Source organism: Mesoplodon densirostris, chromosome 10 (genome assembly GCF_025265405.1).
Source record: "Mesoplodon densirostris isolate mMesDen1 chromosome 10, mMesDen1 primary haplotype, whole genome shotgun sequence".
In the NCBI taxonomy this organism is placed as follows: domain Eukaryota; kingdom Metazoa; phylum Chordata; class Mammalia; order Artiodactyla; family Ziphiidae; genus Mesoplodon; species Mesoplodon densirostris.
In genome coordinates, this window is record NC_082670.1 from 72,045,346 (window position 1) to 72,065,645 (window position 20,300).

General features: G+C 56.3%; 4 protein-coding genes across 7 annotated transcripts; 1 reads left to right on the plus strand and 3 right to left on the minus strand.

Moving 5' to 3' along the window:
• Nucleotides 1-93: 93 nt before the first annotated feature.
• Nucleotides 94-4,533, minus strand: ZMYND10 (zinc finger MYND-type containing 10). The gene is made up of 12 exons (XM_060110149.1): nucleotides 4,402-4,533; nucleotides 4,045-4,153; nucleotides 2,709-2,825; nucleotides 2,529-2,582; nucleotides 2,274-2,411; nucleotides 2,108-2,196; nucleotides 1,917-2,017; nucleotides 1,412-1,584; nucleotides 1,040-1,165; nucleotides 836-957; nucleotides 590-715; nucleotides 94-502 (listed from the first exon to the last, which is right to left on the minus strand). Exons 1-12 carry the CDS (start codon nucleotides 4,491-4,493, stop codon nucleotides 427-429), a joined length of 1,323 nt encoding a protein of 440 aa, XP_059966132.1. The 5' UTR covers nucleotides 4,494-4,533; the 3' UTR covers nucleotides 94-426.
• A 1,295-nt stretch (nucleotides 4,534-5,828) lies between these two features.
• Nucleotides 5,829-9,207, minus strand: NPRL2 (NPR2 like, GATOR1 complex subunit). Its single transcript, XM_060109718.1, has 11 exons — nucleotides 8,942-9,207; nucleotides 8,321-8,412; nucleotides 8,051-8,219; nucleotides 7,788-7,896; nucleotides 7,278-7,414; nucleotides 7,089-7,186; nucleotides 6,933-6,969; nucleotides 6,721-6,814; nucleotides 6,528-6,645; nucleotides 6,120-6,262; nucleotides 5,829-6,033 (listed from the first exon to the last, which is right to left on the minus strand). Exons 1-11 carry the CDS (start codon nucleotides 9,017-9,019, stop codon nucleotides 5,966-5,968), a joined length of 1,143 nt encoding a protein of 380 aa, XP_059965701.1. The 5' UTR covers nucleotides 9,020-9,207; the 3' UTR covers nucleotides 5,829-5,965.
• LOC132496961 (transmembrane reductase CYB561D2) lies at nucleotides 9,192-11,946 on the plus strand. Of its 4 annotated transcripts, none has more exons than XM_060109722.1 (4): nucleotides 9,192-9,340; nucleotides 9,755-9,904; nucleotides 10,378-10,415; nucleotides 11,107-11,946. In XM_060109722.1, exons 2-4 carry the CDS (start codon nucleotides 9,778-9,780, stop codon nucleotides 11,608-11,610), a joined length of 669 nt encoding a protein of 222 aa, XP_059965705.1. In that variant the 5' UTR covers nucleotides 9,192-9,340; nucleotides 9,755-9,777; the 3' UTR covers nucleotides 11,611-11,946. The 4 variants fall into 4 exon arrangements, with proteins under 4 accessions (XP_059965705.1, XP_059965706.1, XP_059965703.1 ...); XM_060109723.1 differs by having other exon boundaries at nucleotides 9,192-9,336; XM_060109720.1 differs by having other exon boundaries at nucleotides 9,192-9,331.
• Nucleotides 11,947-12,785: 839 nt separating this feature from the next.
• On the minus strand, nucleotides 12,786-17,886 carry TMEM115 (transmembrane protein 115). Its single transcript, XM_060109719.1, has 2 exons — nucleotides 16,596-17,886; nucleotides 12,786-13,575 (listed from the first exon to the last, which is right to left on the minus strand). Exons 1-2 carry the CDS (start codon nucleotides 17,444-17,446, stop codon nucleotides 13,371-13,373), a joined length of 1,056 nt encoding a protein of 351 aa, XP_059965702.1. The 5' UTR covers nucleotides 17,447-17,886; the 3' UTR covers nucleotides 12,786-13,370.
• Nucleotides 17,887-20,300: the final 2,414 nt, after the last annotated feature.

The window sequence follows — 20,300 nt, forward strand, 5'->3', positions numbered from 1 at the left end:
GGGCGGCGGGCGCGGCGAGGGGCTGCCCTCGCGGAGTCCCCGCCCTCCGTTTCCTATCCTCCCTTCATCTAGCGAGCAACTCCCCTCCCCCTAACAACCACGACGACCTCAAAGGGCCACGCGGAAACAGGCGTGTTTCTGGAAGCTAGCTTTACTGTACTGGAGGAAGAGGGTCCCCACATCCGACCCTTGCCTCCGGCCCAGGCCTCCTGCCCCAGCTTGCTGAGGCTGCACCCTAAGCCTACCCGCCGGGTGGAGCAGGAAGTGGCGAGCGCTTTGCTGGGGGAGATGGGTCAGCAGCTCTTCCCGCCTGCTATCCTCACCACCTGGGAGGCTGGGGCGCTTGCAGAGGCCGGACTGAGATCCAGAGGTTCAGGGGCACGGGGTTGTATGGCATGGGTGGTCGGCCCTCAGCAGCTGCAGCCTTCACTTGGCTCTGTCACCCTGGGCTGCCGGGACACAAGCCTTTCCATGCTTCTCCCAGTGCTTGACTTGGCACTCCCTACAGGCAAATGGGCCGGTGAGGATGCCGTGCTATGAGAGGTATGGTAGTGGGACTCAGGGGTCCAAGGTCCTAGGATACGCTCACCTGCAGCAATACCACTCATTCTGGCATCGTGAGCAGCGCTTGGAGGCCTCTGCATTGCAGTAGGCACAGCGGGGCTGCTCTGGAGCCACTGCCTCTAGCACGTCCAGCCTGTAGGTCTCCGCCCACCTGGGAAAAGGGTCAGGAGGACTTGGCTGGACCTGGTGGGTGGGTGGACGGGAGCAGCCCTGCCCACATCCATGTCTTCTGCCTCCCTTCTACCCTTTCTGCCAGCTCAGCAGGCTTCACCTTCGTGCCTGCAGCCTCAGTTCCTGCTCCGAGGGGCTGAATACATGCTGCAGCTGATGCTTGGCAATAGCCTGCCACTTGCCTCTGTTCTCTCGCTCTAGCCGCTCCCAGATTTCTGGGATCTGGGGAAGAGAAGTGGAGAATGGCAGGGAGGAGCTGGTAAAGTGGGCAGTGGTCCTGAACAACTAACTTCCTAGTGCCTACCTGTTCCAACACCAGGTCCTTCTTAGGGGGCTGGGCTTCAGTCAGGGCCAGGTGGGCCAGGAAACCCTGCAGGTCTGCCAGGTTGGGCAGCTGGTCGAGCAGTGTGTCTGTGAGGAAGGCCCGAAGCTGCAAGGGTGTCCAGGGGAGACCAGTGTGAAGTGGTGCCGGTTAGAGGGTCGAGGAACAAAGAGGGCCTGAGCTGGGCTGAGCTGAGGGTGCCAGTGGGACCCATGTCCTACTAGCTGCTGTGTCACCTGAGGCCCAAGGTGTGGAGAGAGGGCTGGGGCTGAGGTGAGTGGGCAAAAATAAACATCAAGGGAGGCATGGGGCAGTGCTGGAGCGCTGGTGACTGGTGTGGGAGGAGTTCCCTACCTTGAGTAGCTGTCCTTTGGCAAAGCTTGTGAGGCAGTAGCGGGCCCGGGCCTCAGGGCTTAGCAGCAGATTGTACAGGGCGATCCACACCTGCCCATCCAACTTGCTCAGCTTTTGCTGCTCTGAGGGGGACACTGTCTGCCAACGGCCGCTCTCAAATTGCTGCAGCTTGCCTGGGGAGAGGAACCAGCATACTGTGTGCGGGCGTTGCATGCTCTGTGAGTGAGCCAGCTGTGTGGGCTAGGGATTGACCACTGTCTGGGCACAGGATGTGCCCATGCTGGGGCGCTGCTCACTTCAGAGCAGGGTGAGTCCTCAGTGGTGGACACACAGGCCCTGCCTGCTGCAGAGTCCAGGTCTAGGCCCACTTTGGGTGAGGCATCCTGGTATTCTCTGTGGGCAAGGGGGCAAAGTTTTCTGCCTGTGTGCAAGCTGCCCACATCAATCCTGGAAGATGTCCTGGAAGCAGTGAACTGGGGCTTAGGCAGGTGGAGGAGGACCTTACCGCCTTCCTGCCGGCTCCAGGGACTGTGCTCCAGCAGTTCCACCAGGAGACAGGGCAGATTGTGGGTGCTGAGCATGCGGCTCAAGGTGCTCAGGGAAAGGCTAGGGACGGGGATGGAGAGGTGAGCTGAGGCTACAGGCCCAGGCTCCCAGCCCTCCACTGCAGGCCCCAGGCTTAGCAGGACAGCCCACCTTTCCACACAGTCTGTGATGTAGCGCAGCACTGAGAGGGCCTTCAGTGCGATCTCAAATTCCATCAGCTCTGCCTGCTTCTGCAGCTCCTGGGGTGGGGCACATGGTGTTCAACCTAGGGGAGCCTGGGTCTAGCCCTTGCCAACCCCCGGGAACCTCAGCCCACCTGCATGGGGGTGCCATACTGGGACTTCTCCTCCTCAGGGGGGCCACCATGGCCACTCTGGGCGACCAACAGAGTCAGTTTGCGGTGGCAGTAGTCCACCAGGTCCAAGATGGTGTCCTCTGCTGACTCACACACCTCCTGAGGGGCAGGTGGAGGGGAAACATTCTGCCTCTGATGCCCTTCCCAAACAGACACAACCCCCCTTGCTGCCAGACCCTGGCCTAGGCTAGCCAGTGGGCAGGGCTGGTGCCTCACCTTGTGGAAGAATACTGTCTCCAGGAGGTTGATGATGGAGGCCTCATGGTGTAACTGTCAGATAAAGAGGAGGACAGGGCCCTGGGCTGCTGAGAGAGGGATAGGGGCTACCAGCTACTCTCTCTAGTCCAGGGCCCTCTGAAGGGGTGGGAAGGGGTATGAACCGATGGCCCAGCTCACCACCATGTAAATGGGAAAAGTGTTCTGGGGCTTGAAGTCTTCCAGCCTGCACAGCACAGGGAACACCTTCTGCTTCCACATCTCCACTGCAATCAGCTCCACCACCAGCGTCGGGATCTTTGAAGGGGAGGGGAAAGGACAGGGATGAGGTGGGCCTACCTTAGCCTGGCAACCCTCCCATCTCTGGCTCAGCCCAGCCCAGCAGACTCTCCTATGCCCCATGAATTCCTTCCCGATCTCTCTCCTGCACACCTTCATTTCCAGCTGCCCCCAACATCTCTGTGGGGGCATTCCCCAGGCTTTCTATTACTGGCCCTTGCCTTGTCCCCAGGCTGCCATGCTCCTCCTGCACCTGAGCCCTTGTCAGGTCCTCCCCCATTCAAGTATACCTCTCAGGCCAGCCCTCCGGGGGCATTCCCCAGGCTTTCTATTACTGGCCCTTGCCTTGTCCCCAGGCTGCCATGCTCCTCCTGCACCTGAGCCCTTGTCAGGTCCTCCCCCATTCAAGTATACCTCTCAGGCCAGCCCTCCTGCTCATGCCCTCTCTCGTCCCTGTCCTTGTTCTCTGGCCTCCCGAGGCTTTTGTGTGCCTTGGTCTCACTCTTTTTTTTTTTACGCAGGCCTCTCACTGTTGTGGCCTCTCCTGTTGCGGAGCGCAGGCTCAGCGGCCATGGCTCATGGGCCCAGCCACTCCGTGGCATGTGGGATCTTTCCAGACCGGGGCATGAACCCATGTCCCCTGCATCGGCAGGCGGACTCTCAACCACTGCGCCACCAGGGAAGCCCTTGGCCTCACTCTTATTCAGGGCCCTTCACAGTGCCCTATTCCTACCTCACACCCCAGTAGGGGGCTCCACCTTTTCCTTGCAGAGGAATCTTTCTGTCAAGTGATATTTCAGGTCATCTACTGGTGCCACCTCCTGGCTCACATTCCAGTTAAGCCAGTCCCTGGTTTCTAACTCCCTCTCTCTCATGTTGGGAAGGTTGCCTTCTTCTATGACAAAGTCCCATCCCACTTCAGTGGGTGCCTCCCTCTAGCCCGACAGTCTATTCAGGAATGCCTTTAGAACTTGGGCCCTCCCCCTACAGCCTAGGCTGTTCTAGGATCCAGGATTATCTCCCTAATCAACTCACATTCTGCACCCCACCTGGCATGCCAGGGTCCTGTCCCATAGGGCTGCAAAATCAAATGTGAAACACACTTTTCCTTTTCCTTTGGGGAGGACAGGGGTGCCAGCCAGAGGGAAGTGCAGGCACCCAGGGTGTTCCTGAGGGGTAGAGTGGTGGGATGGGGGGTGGTGAGAAGACAGGAACCCTGCCTGTGACTCCAACATACCTTCCCATGGGTGACCAGCAGCTCCTGGATGGGCTCGCCCTGGCTGGCCGTGGCATCAAGGATAGCCTGCATGTTCAGCTTCTCGAGGTTCTCATGCTGCTGGTTCCACCTGCCCAGGCAGGGTGTGTGTGTGCACATGTGTGCAGTAGGAGTGGGTGTGGGGGTTGGGTCCTACTGAAGCCTAACCGGGGTCCAAGGTGGCTCAGAACCATATAACCCTGTCTCGGAGAGCTTTACCTCCCCACCGAGGGGCCCGTCCACGCCGGGCAACCCCTCCCCCCAATGTCAGGCCCACACTCCCCCACTCAAGGACTCTGACCCCATGACTCCACCTGACCCCGGATCCAGCTGCCTCACCCTCCGGAGCCCATCTCGCGCAGCTGGAAGCTGCGCAGTCCCCGCACTAGCACGTCAGCCTCCCCGGGCAGCAGCAACTCCAGGTCGCCCATGTCGGCGCAAGGGACAGGAAGCGGGAAGGTGGGGTTCGGCTGACCGCGAGCAGCGGCCTGCGCTGAGATGGGGATGCTGACACGCTTGGGGACCACGGTCTCCTGCGGAGCCGAAGTCTGGGACCCTACAGTTGTAGAGCGGTTGCTGCGCGTCAGTCCTCGCCGCCATGGAAACGGTTAGCTCAACGCCTGCGCACTGCGGCCTGGGTCCCGCCCCTGCTGGCGGCCCGCGCTGGGTCCCGTCACGCCAGCGTCTGCCTGCTTGCCAGGCTGCGGGTAGCAACCCTCCTTAGACTCCTGGAGCTTTCTCCCAAACAACTGGCTGCGGCTCACGGGTCTCCCTGAGTTACAGACTCTTGCGGCCTAGCTTCCTCCTCGGATGGACGTCAAGTCGGCCCGCCCCCCACCAGCTCTCCCTGTAGCTGCTCCCTCTCCGCCCACACGGATGCTCCTCTCCGTGGCCTCCTCGCTCCAGTATTCCTCGCGCGCAGCTCCACCTTGTTGGCTCTACACCCGAAATACTGCGCAGGGCTCACAACTTCAATCCATCCTAGGCCAGGCTGCCATCACCTCTCATGAGGTAACTACTGTGGTCTTTTTACTGGACCCATTTCCACCCTTGACCTTCCTGAGTAGCCAGGAGTCTTTTTTTTTTTTTTTGGCCGCGCCGCGTGGCATGTAGGATATTAGCTCCCCGACCAGGGATTGAACCCCGGCCCTCGGCAGTGAGAGCCCTAAGTCCTAACCATTGGACCGCCAGGGAATTCCCACCAGGAGTCTTTTAAAGGTGTACATGAGACATTACTTCCTCACATGAGTGTGAATCTGGCTGCCTCTGGCCCTCAAAATACTATGTCCAAAGCAGCTTACCAGCAACTCTGCAGAATCAGGCTCTTGCCCCCTCTCCTACCTCGGGACTTAATTTCTTCCCCCTCTCCCCCTTGTCTTCTACAATATGTTCCAGCCCCATGGGCTTTCCTTGGCTTCCTCATACATCCTAAAGTGGCTTTTGCTTCAGGGCTTTTGCGCCTGTTACCTCTGCCTGGAATACTCTTCCTCCTTCAGAGTTCAATTTAAGTCAGTTCAGCTAGGCCTTCCTTGAGAATCTGATGCAGAGCAGCCTCAGCTCCCATCCCAACTCACTTTTCATCTCAGCTTCCCAATTGATTCTTTCTGGCTATTTATTTGTTTATAATTAGCGGGCACTTTTACATGCCCATTGTTGGTTCTGGCCACCAGATGGTGCTCCAGGGCGTCGGACCATGGCTATTTCTTTCACTGCGAGTTCTCTCTGGTGGCTGACTCAGCGGCAGTATTCAATAAAGGTAGGTTGAAATGGATGACTTTATTTATAGAAATGAGGGTTAACCTTGAGACAGTATGGACTAGTTTGTAGGTCTAGTCCTCATGCACCAGGCAGGGCTTAGGAGAGAATAGCCATAGCTGTGTGCCTGGTCCAGCCCACACCAGCCTCACTTCCAGCAGATGATGATGTTGGGGTCATTTTCCAGCCGTTCATCCAGCTCTTGGTAGCTCATGCCTAGGTGGTGTGGTGGAGGTGAGGTCAGAAGCCTTGGCTTGGCCACCCTGCCCTAACCCCACCTCAGTGGTCCTGCCTGCCTCTACCTGTCTTGCAGCAGATCTCATCGTAACTGTGGCAGCCTGTGTAAAGCCTGGCAGGGTGGCTCCGCTCCTCCCGAGACACCCGCACGGGATACTTCTGTAGTCGCCGGATGAGGTTCTTCATAAGCCCGAACTGGATCAGCTTCCTGGGGTGAGGGTCGAGGAAGAAAGGGGTGATGCTCTGGCCAGGCCTCCTTCTAGCCAGGCCACTCTCCCCTCCAGTTTTGTTTCAATGACCAGACTGGCCTTCAAACCCATCACCTCCAGGAAGCCTTCCTGGAGTAGCAGTGCCACATGATTCTGCTCACTAGGAATCTCCTGCTTTCTCTCTGACCCAGGGCTTGGGAGAGACACAGAGAGTGTACCTGCCCTCAGGCAAACCTTCCATGCCCCAGGGGATCCCCCTCTGACCGTTCATCAATGTGCTGCAGCTGTTGGGGGTGGCGGCCAATGAGATCTCTCACAGTAGTGCCAGGGCTCAGGCTGCAGTACAGCTGGAACACATCCCGGAGACTGGCCCTCTTGTGCCCTGTAGGCATCAGGGGTCAGCTCTCCAGGTGGCCCTGCCCTCCCTGAGATGGCCTCCCCCAGAGCCTGCCAATACCTTGCTTGGTCACGTAGGATAGACACGCCTCCTGCAGGGACTTGTCATCTACCAGGTCCTGGACCTTGGGCGTCGGGCAGTACACATTGGAGTACTGGAGGGTAGCAGGAGGCACAGGGGCCTGAGTGAAGGGCTTGGAAGTCTGATACAACCCCAATTGGGCTCAGCCACATGATCCATTCTCCATTTAATCAGACCCCAGACACACCTACCTGGAGGATGGACACCAGTGTCACAACACCATAGTACCTGGGGGAGATAGCTGTACTCAGCTTCTGAGGGCCATGTCTTCCCAGCTCCCACACTCAGGGCCCCTGGGCTCTTCCTGACTGGTGACCCTGTCCTGAGTGTCACTGTTCCCCACTCACAGCAGGTTCTGGATGGCGATGCGCACCAGGTTGAGCTCCACGTCTGCCTCGGCTGAGATCTTCTGGACGTGGCGGAAACCATCAATGTAGGGCAGGATCTGGGCAGGGAAGAGCAGGGTCAGTAGGGGTGGGATGAGGCCAGGGCTGTGGCCAGCCACAGGTCATGATAGCCAGGGAGGGCTAGCATACCTGTTGTGTGGTGAGGTCCCACTGTGAGTTGAAGAAATCCTCCTTGTCTTTGGTAAAGACAGGCACATCATACTCCTGGGCCACAGGAGGGTCAGGACGCTGCTCTATCACCTTCAGGTGGATGGTGTTAGACTCATCTGCAGGGGACCCCACCCATATCCTCAGTGCCATCTCTTCCAAGAGGCCATCAATTACCATCCAGTCCTCCCGGCCACCCTTGAGGCAGGAAGGTGACTCTGGGTAGAGCCATCTTCCCCTTTTATGGAGCAACAGACTGAGGTCCATACAGGGGAAGGAACACGCCCAAGGAGCAGAGCTAGAGAGCTCTACTGGCCTCCTCCTCTCCAGCCCCATCATGCACTGGACCCTGGACATCATCAGCCCAGCTCATGGCTATTTCCTGGCCACCAATTTGTTCACAAGTCTTGTCCTTGACTGGGCTCACCTTCCCCTGCCACTTTCCCATCCCTCCTCGACCCCTCTGCTCTCCTTGCGGAGGCTGGGCCATACCGATGGGCAGAGTGCACCGGCCTGAAGCATTTAGCTCCTCCAGCAAGATGGTCATGATGGGCACCAACTTCTGTTTGCTCTCCTCCGTGGACACGAAGCTGCTCTCTAGCTGGATGGAGCATGGACAGCATGGTGGGCACACCCCAGGACCCTTGGCTGGCATCCTACCCTGGCAGGTTCCCGGGTCTGGAGGGCTTTGGAGACATGCGAACACCTTCCCTAACTCTGCCTGCCCATCCACCCAAGCCCATCGTGTTGCATACCTCCAGTGTGGTCAGGTAGCCAGCCAGCTTTTTGACGATGGGCTCAAGGGCACAAGTCTTGGCCTGGGCATCACACACAAAGCCTAGGTTGAAGAGCAGGGCATTGCGGCTGTACTTCTTGTGCTCGATGCACACGGGGCAGCCAATCAGTTTCTTCTCCATGGCTGTGCTGGACGAGGGGAACAGATGGGAACAGAGTCAGGCTCCTCTCACCCCCAAGTCTGTCCACTCCGCCTGGGAACCCTCCCAACCCCCCAGCTAGGGCCTCACACAGTGATGAGCTTATTCTGCAGCTCTGCCTTGGTGATGATGTACACCTGGACGGTGTCAAACAGCTCCCGGGAGATGAAGTCCTCGGGGACCTGTGGAAGGGAGTGACAAGAATCCCCTTAGTGGACCTTATAACTAGGTGGAATACACAGGGTGACCCCCAAGACCTAATCCCTCTTCTCCAGGGTTTCTCCTCTCTCCCATCCACCCAGGCCTACTCTTTTGTGTTTCCAAACACACATTATGTTCTCACCTACCTCCTGGCTTTTGCATATGCTGTACCCTCCACCTGGCACACTCCTGCCTCACCTAAATTCTTATGCATCCAGGGATACTAGTGGATCACCACTCACACCTCTCGTAGAACCTGGCACCTCCCTTGGGCCCCCACAGCCAGATTTCCCACAATCACTGCCTATGTGAATGTTTGTTTGCCTTGCCACACCGGGAGCCTGGGACTGGGTCTGAATATACTCTTGGTTCACGATTTTCCGCGAATGAAGGGGTGGCGTGCCTGCGTGCAGCACGGGGCACGGGGTTCTACCGCTTCCAGGCAGCTGGCTGAACTCCCCCGAGCGTCCCTCAACCTTGCCTCCCATGCCCCGCGAGCCCGGATGGCACCTGATAGGTGATCTTGGGTCCCAGCGTTGGGTGGAACTCGCTGAAGAATATGCATTCGATGCGGCAGCTACTGCCCATGGCGCTAGTGGGGCCGGGGTCCGTAGCTGGCGCCACTGTCCCTGGGAGCACCTGTCAGAAACAGCCCGGAGGTTTGGGCTGCCTGGTTAAGGACGCCTGCGCACTGAACACCCGTGAGGCCATCTGCTCAACAGCGCCTGTGCAGCGCGACTCAGCCGTGTGGCTGTGGGGGACTGTCCCAGGAAGTCCCGGATGGGTAGGCGTCGCACCCGGAAGTTAAGAGGCTCCGCGACGGAGCGGCAGGGCGCGCGGCAGAGCCCCGAGTAACCCACTTTCTCGGGAGGGAACCACCTCGTCAGGTCGGCGCTGCGGGTGAGGCAGGTGAATCCCTAGCGTGTAGGGGAAGCATGCCAGCGGCAAGTGGGGAGGCTGTGCGCAAAGGGACTCAGGCCGTAATTTCGACGCAACTGGGAACTACAATTCCCGTAGTGCTTCACGCCCTTCCAGCAGGCGCTCCCGCCCGGCGACGGCGTGGTGCACGCTGGGATTTGTAGTCTATTACACGGCCTTGCCGATCTTACCTGGAAGGTGGGCCAGTGATCAGTGCCAATCCAGATGCGGGTACACGCTGACAGGCCACCAGTCCTCGACTATTCCTGGTGCCTGCCTTAGTACTGTCCCTTCCTGCCTTAACTTTTTGGAAGAGAGTGGCATTCCTGCCCCACAACCCTTGCTCCAGTGAAAGGAGTGGACAGCGGGCACCAGAGACCCTTGCTTACTCTGCTATGCTTTCAGGCTACAAGCCGGCCTGGTTGACCATGGCCCTTTCTGTGGAGACCGAGTCGCACATATACCGAGCTCTGCGCACTGCATCTGGGGCTGCTGCCCACATTGTGGCCCTGGGCTTCACCATCTTTGTGGCTGTACTTGCCAGGCCTGGCTCCAGTAAGTAGAATTCATAGTTGACTTTTGAGAAGGAAAGTGTCACTTTTCCTGGGGAGCAGGGGCAATAGTAAGCCTTGGGTCTGACTCCTGGGAACGGCCTGGTTGGCTGAGGGACATGCTATGCTGGAGGAGTAAGTGGGGTGGAATAGATGAGAGTTGGGGCTCTGCCAGCTTGGCCAGGTCCCATAGAGTACCTGGCTTCTCTTTTCTTGGTGCTCCACTTAGCTGCCTCTTGCAAAGTGCAGGGGGAAGGAGGGAGGACTGCCAGAGGAGTGGCAAAGCATGGCTTCTGATCCAGGGAGGGTCCAGGAAGAGATGATAGGTATGGGGTCAGTTTGTTGCAGCAAGAGGGGGCTTGCATTTTGGCAGCATCTCCTTGGGCAATGAGCTACTCATACTCCTCAGCCTGTGGGGATTGGCGTGGCTGGGTTCTTCTTGCTTCAGCTTCACGAGGCTTCCTCTTCTCATTCCAGGTCTCTTCTCCTGGCACCCCGTGCTTATGTCTCTGGCTGTAAGTAGTGGGCCTGGCCAGCTCTTAGGGATGGGAGGGAGCATAGCTATGGGTGGTGGTCTTAGCACCCTCTAAATGTTAATGAACACTTAATATCTGTTTGAAGTAATGGGATGTGGGGTTGGATGAACTGTATGCTCCAACTCCTGCCTATAGTTTATATCCCACGCTTGAACTAGAGTATTCGAGATGCAGGGCAAATGGGTTTGTCTAAGCACAAAATGAGGCTTTGTCCACCTCCAGGCAGGAGGCTTAGAATATGCATTTGGGTGTACCTGCGTCCCTTTTCACCTTAATTTATAGTGATGCACCTAATTTTCCTGAAACAGTGCACCCACGTGGCCAACTCTTGCCAAGAAATTGTATCCAGTCCTGTGTCAGAAAAAGGCTTGTGAATCATTTATAACTGCCACATCTCAAACCTTGTGTTTGCTGGGTAGCACAGCAGAGATGACATTTCAGAATAGCACCTAGAAGCAGTGTGGAGAGGTACCTCCTGCTGGTTACTCAAAGCAGATGTTCTGTCCCAGATGGAATTCTCCACTCTTGTGCCACCAAATAGATACTCATTAGTGGGGAGAGAATGAAGTGGAATCTGCCCACACTAGCTGGCAGCTTAGGTTGTATCTAAAGCTTTCTTCCCTTCTGCTGGGCAACACTCTCATTTAGTGTCCCATCCCTGTCTCCCCAGTTCTCTTTCCTGATGACCGAGGCACTGCTGGTGTTCTCTCCTGAGAGTTCGCTGCTGCGCTCCCTCTCGCGGAAGGGCCGAGCACGCTGCCACTGGGTTCTGCAGCTGCTGGCCCTGCTGTGTGCACTGCTGGGCCTGGGCCTTGTCATCCTTCACAAGGAACAGCTTGGCAAAGCCCACCTGGCCACGTGGCATGGGCGGGCAGGACTGCTAGCTGTGCTGTGGGCAGGGCTGCAGTGCTCAGGTGGGGTGGGGCTGCTCTACCCCAAATTGCTGCCTCGATGGCCTCTGGCCAAGCTCAAGCTGTACCATGCCACTTCTGGGTTGGTGGGCTACCTTCTGGGTAGTGCCAGCCTCTTGTTGGGCATGTGCTCACTCTGGTTCACTGCCACAGTCACCGGTGGGGTCTGGTACCTGGCTGTGCTATGCCCTGTCCTTACCAGCTTGGTCATTATGAACCAGGTGAGCAATGCCTACCTGTACCGCAAGAGGATCCAGCCGTGAGCTCTTCCCAGAACTAGGGGAAGCCTGGATTTGCCCCTCAGTGTGGTAGCCGGGGCTGAGACCTCCTGGACTCTCTCAGCTGACTCGGTCACGGGACACCTCAGGCACTGGTGCGGTCACGGGTAGCCGGAGTCCTTTGTGTGACATTATTACTTGCTCCTCATGCTGGAGTACCTCCCCTTTCCTTCTTTCTCTGCCATCCCAGAGGAGTTTATGGCTCATGTGTCTGGATGAAGGTGGGTTGCAAAACTGCCCCCTGCCCACAGCAACTCAACTTGTGCTGGTATGTCCAGAAATGAGAGAAGAGAAAAAAGTAAAATAAAATTTTAAAAAAGACTGAAGGGACTTTCCCGGTGGTCTGGTGGTTAAGACTCCGCACTTCCAATGCAGGGGGCGTGGGTTTGATCCCACGTGCCGTGAGGCGTGGCCTAAATGAATGAATGAATGAATAAATAAATAAATAAATGAATAAAGACTGAAAAGACTGGATGGGAGGAACAGCCCAAAGCTGGGGATAGTTCTTGCTAATGCCATCAGCATGAAAAAATGGGCAGCTGGGCAAGATGGGGACCTGTCCCTGGCTGCTCACTGAGGGGCTAAAGCTCTCTTGGCACACTAGCCCCCCGGATCTGGCTGCTAAGCACCCCATGCCACCCAGGGCCCTAGCAGGCCCGAGGGCTGTAGCTGTGAATGGTGCGGCTGTGTGTATTTCAGTCTCCCAGCTGCTCACTATGTTGGAGTTTCTAGACTGTGGTGGTCAAATCTGGGCAATGACAGGATGGGAGCTGGGGATGGGCTGCCTCCCTAGGTGTCAGGCCCTGAGTAATCTGTCTTGGAGGTGAGCCATGGATAAGAACAACTCCTTATGATAGAGAGGCGCTTAATTATCAGGTCCTCCAGGCAGGGCCTCCTTCACCCGGTAGTGCAGGGAGGCAGAAAGTAAGTAAGAGCCTGAGGTGACAGCTCTGGGAAGACTGCTTGACAGTGGGCATGTGGTGGTGAGGCAAGGGGGAGTGTGATGGGGGGAAGGGCATGAGGGCAATGGGCTTTTTATCCAGCTGGAGTAGCCTTGGTGACCGAGCCCTTGAACCTAGGGTTAAGTCCCTGTCTAACTCTGCAGTTGAGCATGATGAGGGGGCTGCACAAGGTGGTCTAACAGAGCCCAGAAGCCATACCTCAAAGAACTGCTTTATTGATACTGCGAGGCTGGGCTTGGCTGCCCACTCAAGTGGTCCTGTAGAAAATACCTGGGAGCTGTGACTGTTCTGGCCCAGAAGCAGCTATGGCCACAGCAGAGGGAATCAGAAATCTTGACATGAATGTAGTCTCTTTGCGGGCGGGCAGGGATGTACAGCCCTGCACTGGCTCCTGCACTGGCTGGACCCCCAGAATGTTTTTGGCAAATCCTTGCCTTGGCTCAGGCTCTCGGCAACCAGTATCAGGTGTGAGGGTTGGCCTAGGAGCCATGGCACCAGTGCCCCTGCAGCCACTTGCTTGAGGCTGCCTGCTGAGGTACAGTCTTACCTCAGATGGCCTGGGCTGGCTGTGCTTCAGAGGCCCCATGCCTGGCATAGTGGTTGTCTGGAGTTGGAACCAGGTAGCAAGAATCCTGGGTAGTGTTGGCGAGAAATAGCAGAAGGCTGTGGCAACCCCCAGCAGGCCTTCTTCCCTCTCCTCAGAGCAGTCAGTGCCCTGGAGTAGCTGAGAGTGTGTCAAGGGGGGCTTGGGAGAAGAGGTGCTACGCTCAAGGTGGTCTAGAGTTACAGCTTCGGGGGAGCTGCCTCAAAGGTGATCAGGCTGGATTCTGGGACAGGCCCCTTCCCTGGGAGCGTGGGGGCCTTGTCTGACGGCAGGGGGCTATCCACTTTGGCCCCAGCCTCCTCTTCGTCGTCTTCCATGCTGGGCCAGACGGACTGGTCCTCCACTCGCTTCAACCGCTCGTTGAGGGCCTTCAGAGCCAGTTGCCTGGGGCCAGGGGAAAGATGACAGGTCACTCGGGATCTGAACTTGGCTCATGCCCTGCACTCTTTCCCCCAGGAAACTGACATGCCTTACTGCTCACACTCCTCTCTCAGAACCCTATGGGTTCTCCTTCCCCATACAGGGCCCAGGGCTCCACAGGGATTAGATTAGGGCACACTCTGCCATCAGAATGAGGACCCAAAGGCTGTAGGGCCTTCCTTCCATAGCTGGGGCACCTCCAGGCTGAGAAGGCCAGCTGGGTGCCTGCCAGCCTGCCCACAGGCCAGCCCCAGGAATGGTTCTGAGGATGGTGCCTAAGGTTGGGCAAAGCTGGTGTCCCTGGGCAGACAGGTGGAAGGGCAAGTCCCTGGACATGTGAGTTTCTGCTGGGCACTGGCATCATGTTCAAGGCATTACTTCTCCCCCTCTCCTTGTTAGGAGTATTTTGAGCCTCCTGGCAAGGGTCTGTGGGGAAGTTTGGAACTCAAGCACCTGCCTTGGCTCTCAGCCTGGGAAGCAGGGCCAACCTGGGTCAGCTCACCCCTCCTAACTGACTCTAATATTCTCCTTCCAAGAAGAATCTCCAAACCCACCAGGACCTCTGTTAGAGCAGGAACACACAGCGTCCTAGCAGGAGGACAGGAAGGAGAAACAATCCATGTGGGTAGGGCACAGGCCAGAGCCTACTGGTTCCACTAGGCAGACCCCTGGAGACCCCGCTCTGAGGGGAGGTGGGAAAGTCCGCTAGAAGAAAGTATGTACGTGCACTTGGGACCCTGCCCACCAAGAGTTGGGACGCCCATGCTGCCAGGTAACACTTCTACTAGTGGTCACTGTGGACCCCTGATGCCTCCAACTCTGTGCCACCAGCATGGGGGACCTGTATAGCCTTCCATGTTCCAGCAGAAATCCAAAATCTCCACCATGCCAGGGAACATGACAAGAGGGACAACAAGAACACAGGCACAGAAAGCCCCAGCACACTTCCACCCTGTCCTCCAGCCTGGCACCATGGCAACTTGGCACAGACAGGATGCTGCTACCCAGGCTCCCATTCTGGAGACTGCCTTGTCAATTCTGTTTAAAGCCTGCCAAGGTAGAGAGATGGTGGCATGCTAATCACTCCCTCACAAGGGTCAAAGATAGGAACCCCTGCCTCCCACTATCACTAGCTCTTTGGGTCAGGGAATGGCGTGCAGCAAGACGTCAAACTGGTTGGTGGAGTAACCCCATCCCCAGGCAAGGTAACAACCACAAGACTATGCCAAGAACCCACTTCCTGACACCCCCCCCACCCCAATCTGCCTCCACCTGTCCATTTTCTTGGGGCTGCGCAGAGGTTTTTTGAATGTTCAGCCAACCCTAACAATCCAAGATCTCTCACTGCGGGAGGGGCCACCACTGTGGCCTGGGATCACCTGAACAGCTCTGAGGACAGCTCAGTTTCTACCAGGCCCAGACCTCCTGACTGCATCTCCTCCACTGGATAAGATTAATAGAGACCTCGGTCTTTAGGATTCATCAGCCACAGAGACACAGACTGTAGAGCCCACAATCAAGCTCTGCAGCATGCAGTGTGTACTTTTCAACACCTGCCACCTTGGACCACAGTAATCTGTGGCCTTCCCCAGCTGGAAACTCCTTCAAGAAAGGGGTGTGGCCCACACTCCACAGCCCCAGTGGAGAGTAAGCACAGGGACAACTCCAGCTGAATTCATAAAGCTGCCTGCTAAGAACTCATTTCACAGGTGAGCAAAAGCAGAAGGCTTTGACAAATGCAGAAAGTATGAACAGAGCCTGCTCTAAATTTCACTACTCAAGTACCTGCATCAAAAAAACCACTCAAGAATAATGTTGAGGGGGCTTCTGGTGGCACAGTGGTTACGAATCCGCCTGCCAATGCAGGGGACATGGGTCCGAGCCCTGGCCAGGGAGGATCCCACATGCTGCGGAGCAACTAAACCCGTGCGCCACAACTACTGAGCCTGTACTCTAGAGCCCACGAGCCACAACTACTGAAGCCCATGCGCCTAGAGCCTGTGCTCTGCAACAAGAGAAGCCCACGCACTGCAATGAAGAGTAGCCCCCACTCGCTGCAGCTAGAGAAAGCCCGCGCGAAGCAATGAAGACCCGACGCAGCCAAAAATAATAAATAAAATTAAAAAAAAAAAAGAATAATGTTGGAAACAGAGCTGTGACCACTCTGGTAAGTCCACAGACCTGGGAGAGGGAGAAAGAGATGGATTAAAAAAGATCTGTCCTGCCCTGGCCAAGGTGCATTCAGTGAATAATTCAGTTGGGATTCCTGATGGTGCAGATGGCTTGGTTTACAGATAATGAAAAGGTTGTCTCTACTTCCTGGTGTGGTCAGCAGGCTCCCTCGGTGGGTCATGTGGCTGTCCCCTGGGTTTGGTGACACATGCCTGCCAGAGTAGGCGGGGGGTGGTGGGGGTGAGGGGGTGTGTCTAAGTCTAGTTATACCCCAGGCTTCCCTCTCAATAAATAAGCGGCAGAGAAGCGCAACATCTGAATTAAGGCTCAGGAAGAGGGTGTAGTCCAGCGTTTGGAAACTAGAGTGGCCCAGACCATCTCTTAAGGATCCCATGTCTCCTTCTCTGTCCCTCTCTCACAGGGAAAGAAGGACCAGAAGAGTGTTTCTGGCTCCCACAGGACTAGTGTCTAGGATATGGAGATTCTGAGACAAGGCCAGGGTTACGTGTACCTGGCTCTCCATTTGCCCCTCACACAGCTCAAAAGGAAGCAGGGCATTTCTTGAAACTTAAGCGGCCTGAGTGGTGAGAAAGGCCACTTTTACTCCCTAATTTTGGAAAGCACCTCCTGCAGCCCAGACACTTAAATGCTGAGCTCCAGGCCACAAGCTGGCTTTTCTCTCTTTCTGAATCCGCCCCAACATCTGACTGTAGGCTGCCAGCCTACATACAGCAAGCACCTCAACAGATGGAATGTGACTTGATTAATGATACTCTCCTAGCTCGACAAGGTTTTGGAAGATTCCACAGTACCTTCTCCGCTCTGCGTCTTGAGGGTCTGTGCCTGGGAGGCTGATGGTGATGGAGGATGGGGCACCCACATCATAGCGCTTCACTGTCTTCTGGCATATCTTTACCTTCACCAGGAGGCCATGCACCAAGTTCGCCAACAGCCCCACCACAGGCTGCAGGATCTCAGGGAAGAAGGTGGCAAAGGCAAAGTGGTCGGCCATGTCGCCTCGGCCTCGGCTATGGCGCTGGTAGAAGCGAAGATACACCCAACTGGAGATCAGCCCAAAGCCATAGGAGGCCAGCGCTGGGCTCTGGAGCAGTGTGGCCAGCCGCAGCAGCAGCAGCAGTCCCAAGAGCAGCATGGGCACCACACTGACACGCACCTGAGGCACTCGCAGGACCACACAGTCCCCCATGGTTTGCTTGAGTGCCACCAGGACACCACCTAGGAAGCCCAGGGCGCCGTGGATGCGGACAGTGAAAAGGTACACCAAGTTGAAAGAAGCCATGTAGGTGAGGAGGTAGGCGAAGGCCCCCAGTAGCCCCACAGACACGTTCACCACTGAGAAGAAGATGAGCAGCTCCAAGGCCCCCCAGAGGGGCTCCAGCAAACGTCCAGCCACCACCACTGTGGCCAGGCTGATGGCCACATCCCACACATGCTGTTCCATCAGCCCATGGGTGGCCAGGGTCCAGATCCAGAAGTTGGGTGGAAAGAGGTAGCCTGGGGTGACCGCCAGGCAGCCCGTGTCCACGGCGAAGGACAGCAGGTAGAGGAATAGTACCGCAGCGCACAGAGCCTTCACCACCACGCTGGCGCTGGACAGGATGGCCCCCAAGTGTTGGCGGGCGCCCGGTAGGGCGCGCTGCATCTTCCTGGCGGGCGTCGGCCTTAGGAAAGGGTTTAGTGGGCTAGGGGCCTCCCCGGGGCCTCGTCCCAGTCCGGCCCCGACGGGAGGCCCGGGTCCGACCTAGTCACTGGCCTATGGCCCCGGTGAAAGCTCCACTTCCGGTCGGGTCGACTCCGGTCCCAAAGGGCAGAGCCGGGCCTGGTCGCGGGGCCGGGGCCTAGGCCCCTCGCCGGGGATCTGAGGGAAGGCCCTGGGCAGCTTAGGCACGCCTGCCTGCCTGCTCTGTGTGGCCACCGCGCCGACCGGACTGGCGGTGATCTCAGGGCTCGATCTTCTCCATCCACTCTGGGGCCCTACGGTCGACGCGGGACTGGAGGCTGGTTCTGGGCCGGAGTCAAGTCTGGTCAGCTCCGCCTCGGCCTCGGCTTCGACCGTACCTCCTCCCTTCTCAGGCTCCGACAAACAGCGGCGCTGCGCCTGCGCGCCCGGGGAGGCGGCAGGATGCCCTCTGAGCGTCGGCCTTGCGGTTCCGCGGCATGCTGGGACATGGAGTCCTCGGCCGGACCCGGGACCGGCAGATATCAGGGTTCTGGGTAGAACAACAAGTCCCAGGAGGCTGTGCGCCGGAAGAGGAGGGTGTGCTTGGGAGTTGTAGTTCTCAGGACCGTTTCCGTCAGTTCTCCAGAGGTGGGGGAGGGTGAGCGGGCATCGGCAACATCCGGAGAGCGGCGGGTACCAGCGGCAGCACAGCTGCAGGCCACGCGCGTGCTGAATTTCCCGGAAGGATTGGCTCAGTGTGTGCCTGTTTATCTGAGTGGGTGTGTCCTAGTAGGCAGGTGTGCAGGTAAGAATGTTGGATGGTCCAGGGGGCGCGAACTCCTGGAACTTCCGCGGTCTGGTGTGTGCCCGACCCAGGTTGGAATTCTTGCTCTGCGTTTTGGCGGCTGTGTGACAATGGCCAAATTCCCGAACTTTGTTGAAACAGTTTCATGGACAGTAAAATGGAGATGATGACAGGACCTACCGTGAGGATCCAAGGGGACTGGCGTGTACAATGCCAGTCCACCCTGGGTGCTCAGTGAGTGTGTTGCCCAGGCTGACCTTGTTACAAATGAGGTGGAGCCCATACTCGAACTCGGATCTCCAGCCCCCAAAGGGGTGAGACTGGGCTTCTCTTAGTGACTCTCTTCCGCACCACAGTCAATCGCTGATCCTGATGAAGAGAGGTCTCTCCACAAACATGGGTCAGGCTGGCCTTGGGCCTCCACCTCACTGCAACGGTGGCTTCAGGTAGGTTGTGTCCTGTGCAAAACTGATTTTTGTTTTTTGTATATTGAGTTACTTTTTAAAAATGTGCATATAATTAAAATAAATATATGACAAAGTACATTTATAAAGTGCAGAATCCCTTCCTTTCTGCCACTGATCTCAGTACAACTGCCGACCTGTGCACAGCCTTCCAGATCACAAAAGGTGTTGCTTTCCTTTATCTTTGGGCTCTGGGCTCCTGCTGGATGCCACCCCAGGGTAGGGTTGCCAGATATAGCAAATCAAAATACAGGGCACTCAATTAGCATTTCAGTTAAACAATGAATAATTTTTTCAGTATAAGCATGTCTTCAATTTTTAGCATAGTTATGTCCCATGCAATGTTGGGAACATACTAAAGAATATTCATTGATTATCTGAAATTCCAAATTTGATGTTCTGAATTTTACATGGCAGTTCTACCCCAGGACCTCTGGGGCTGTTGTGGAGCATGGGAGCTGTCTCAGGGGTTGCTAGTTAGGCTTTGCTCTGTGGCCAACCCTTGCAGAGGGTGAGGAAAGGTGTCTTCACTAAGGCCTGGAATGCCCTCTTTTATTTATTTAGCATCCAAGGTCCCCAAGCCACAGGCCACCTCATTTCCAAAACCTTTGCTGGCTTCTTGCATCTGGGAGAAAGGATTTCTCCTAAGTCTCAATTTGCTCATCTGCAGTATGGAGATAAACTAATATCCAACTCTAATGTTGTGGTGAGGACTCAGCACAGGGTGAGTGCATAGTGTGGAGTGTGTACTGTAAGAGAGCAAGTGTCAGTAGTACTGGGAAATCTCTGCACTGGTGGTTATAAGTCTTTCTCGTTGAAAAGAAACTCGAAGGTCACACAGAATAGGATTGACTATTAAGAGAGTTGGGATTAAAATGAACAAGGGTGTAGGGCTTGCCAGAGGGAGGCCCGAGATTTGCTGAAATGGACTCAGAGCTGTGTTCCAGCGTGAGCAGCAGTGGCCACTGACAGCACCAGGCCTCCCCTGGGCTGGGAAGGAGCAGCCATCATGCTTGTGGGTGGGCCAGACCTTGGCGTCCTCCGGACAGCAGCACTGGCCCTCAAACACAAAGTCATGGACTTGGGCCAGGTATTCACTCTCTGCTCCACCTGGAGGACCTGCGTAGGCCCAGGTAGTCTTGATCCTACTGGCTAGAAGCCTGCATCTCATCTCCATCTTCTTTCCTCCACAGTCTTGGCCTTGAGCCTCTGGGAGACTTTTTTTTTTTTTAAAGACAGCTTTTCCTGGAGGCTTTTGAGAAGATTATACGAGACAAAGGATGTCAAGGATCTAGCACTTAGGAGGCCTGGGAAGCGTCATGCCCTCCACCCACCAGAGACCTGGATTGCTATGGCCTTCACTCCCAATTAAGTGGTTTAATTGGGGCTCTGAGGTCATGGCCACCTGTCTTCAAGCCACCCAGTCCTCACTCCAGGGCAGAGACAGTGTATGGGAACCATTTGAAGTGAAAATATGAACATTATTTAATAACTGATCTTCTGTAATAAACCATTTGAAAATATTTTACAAGGGATCACACACACAATATTTTACAAAGTTTCTTGA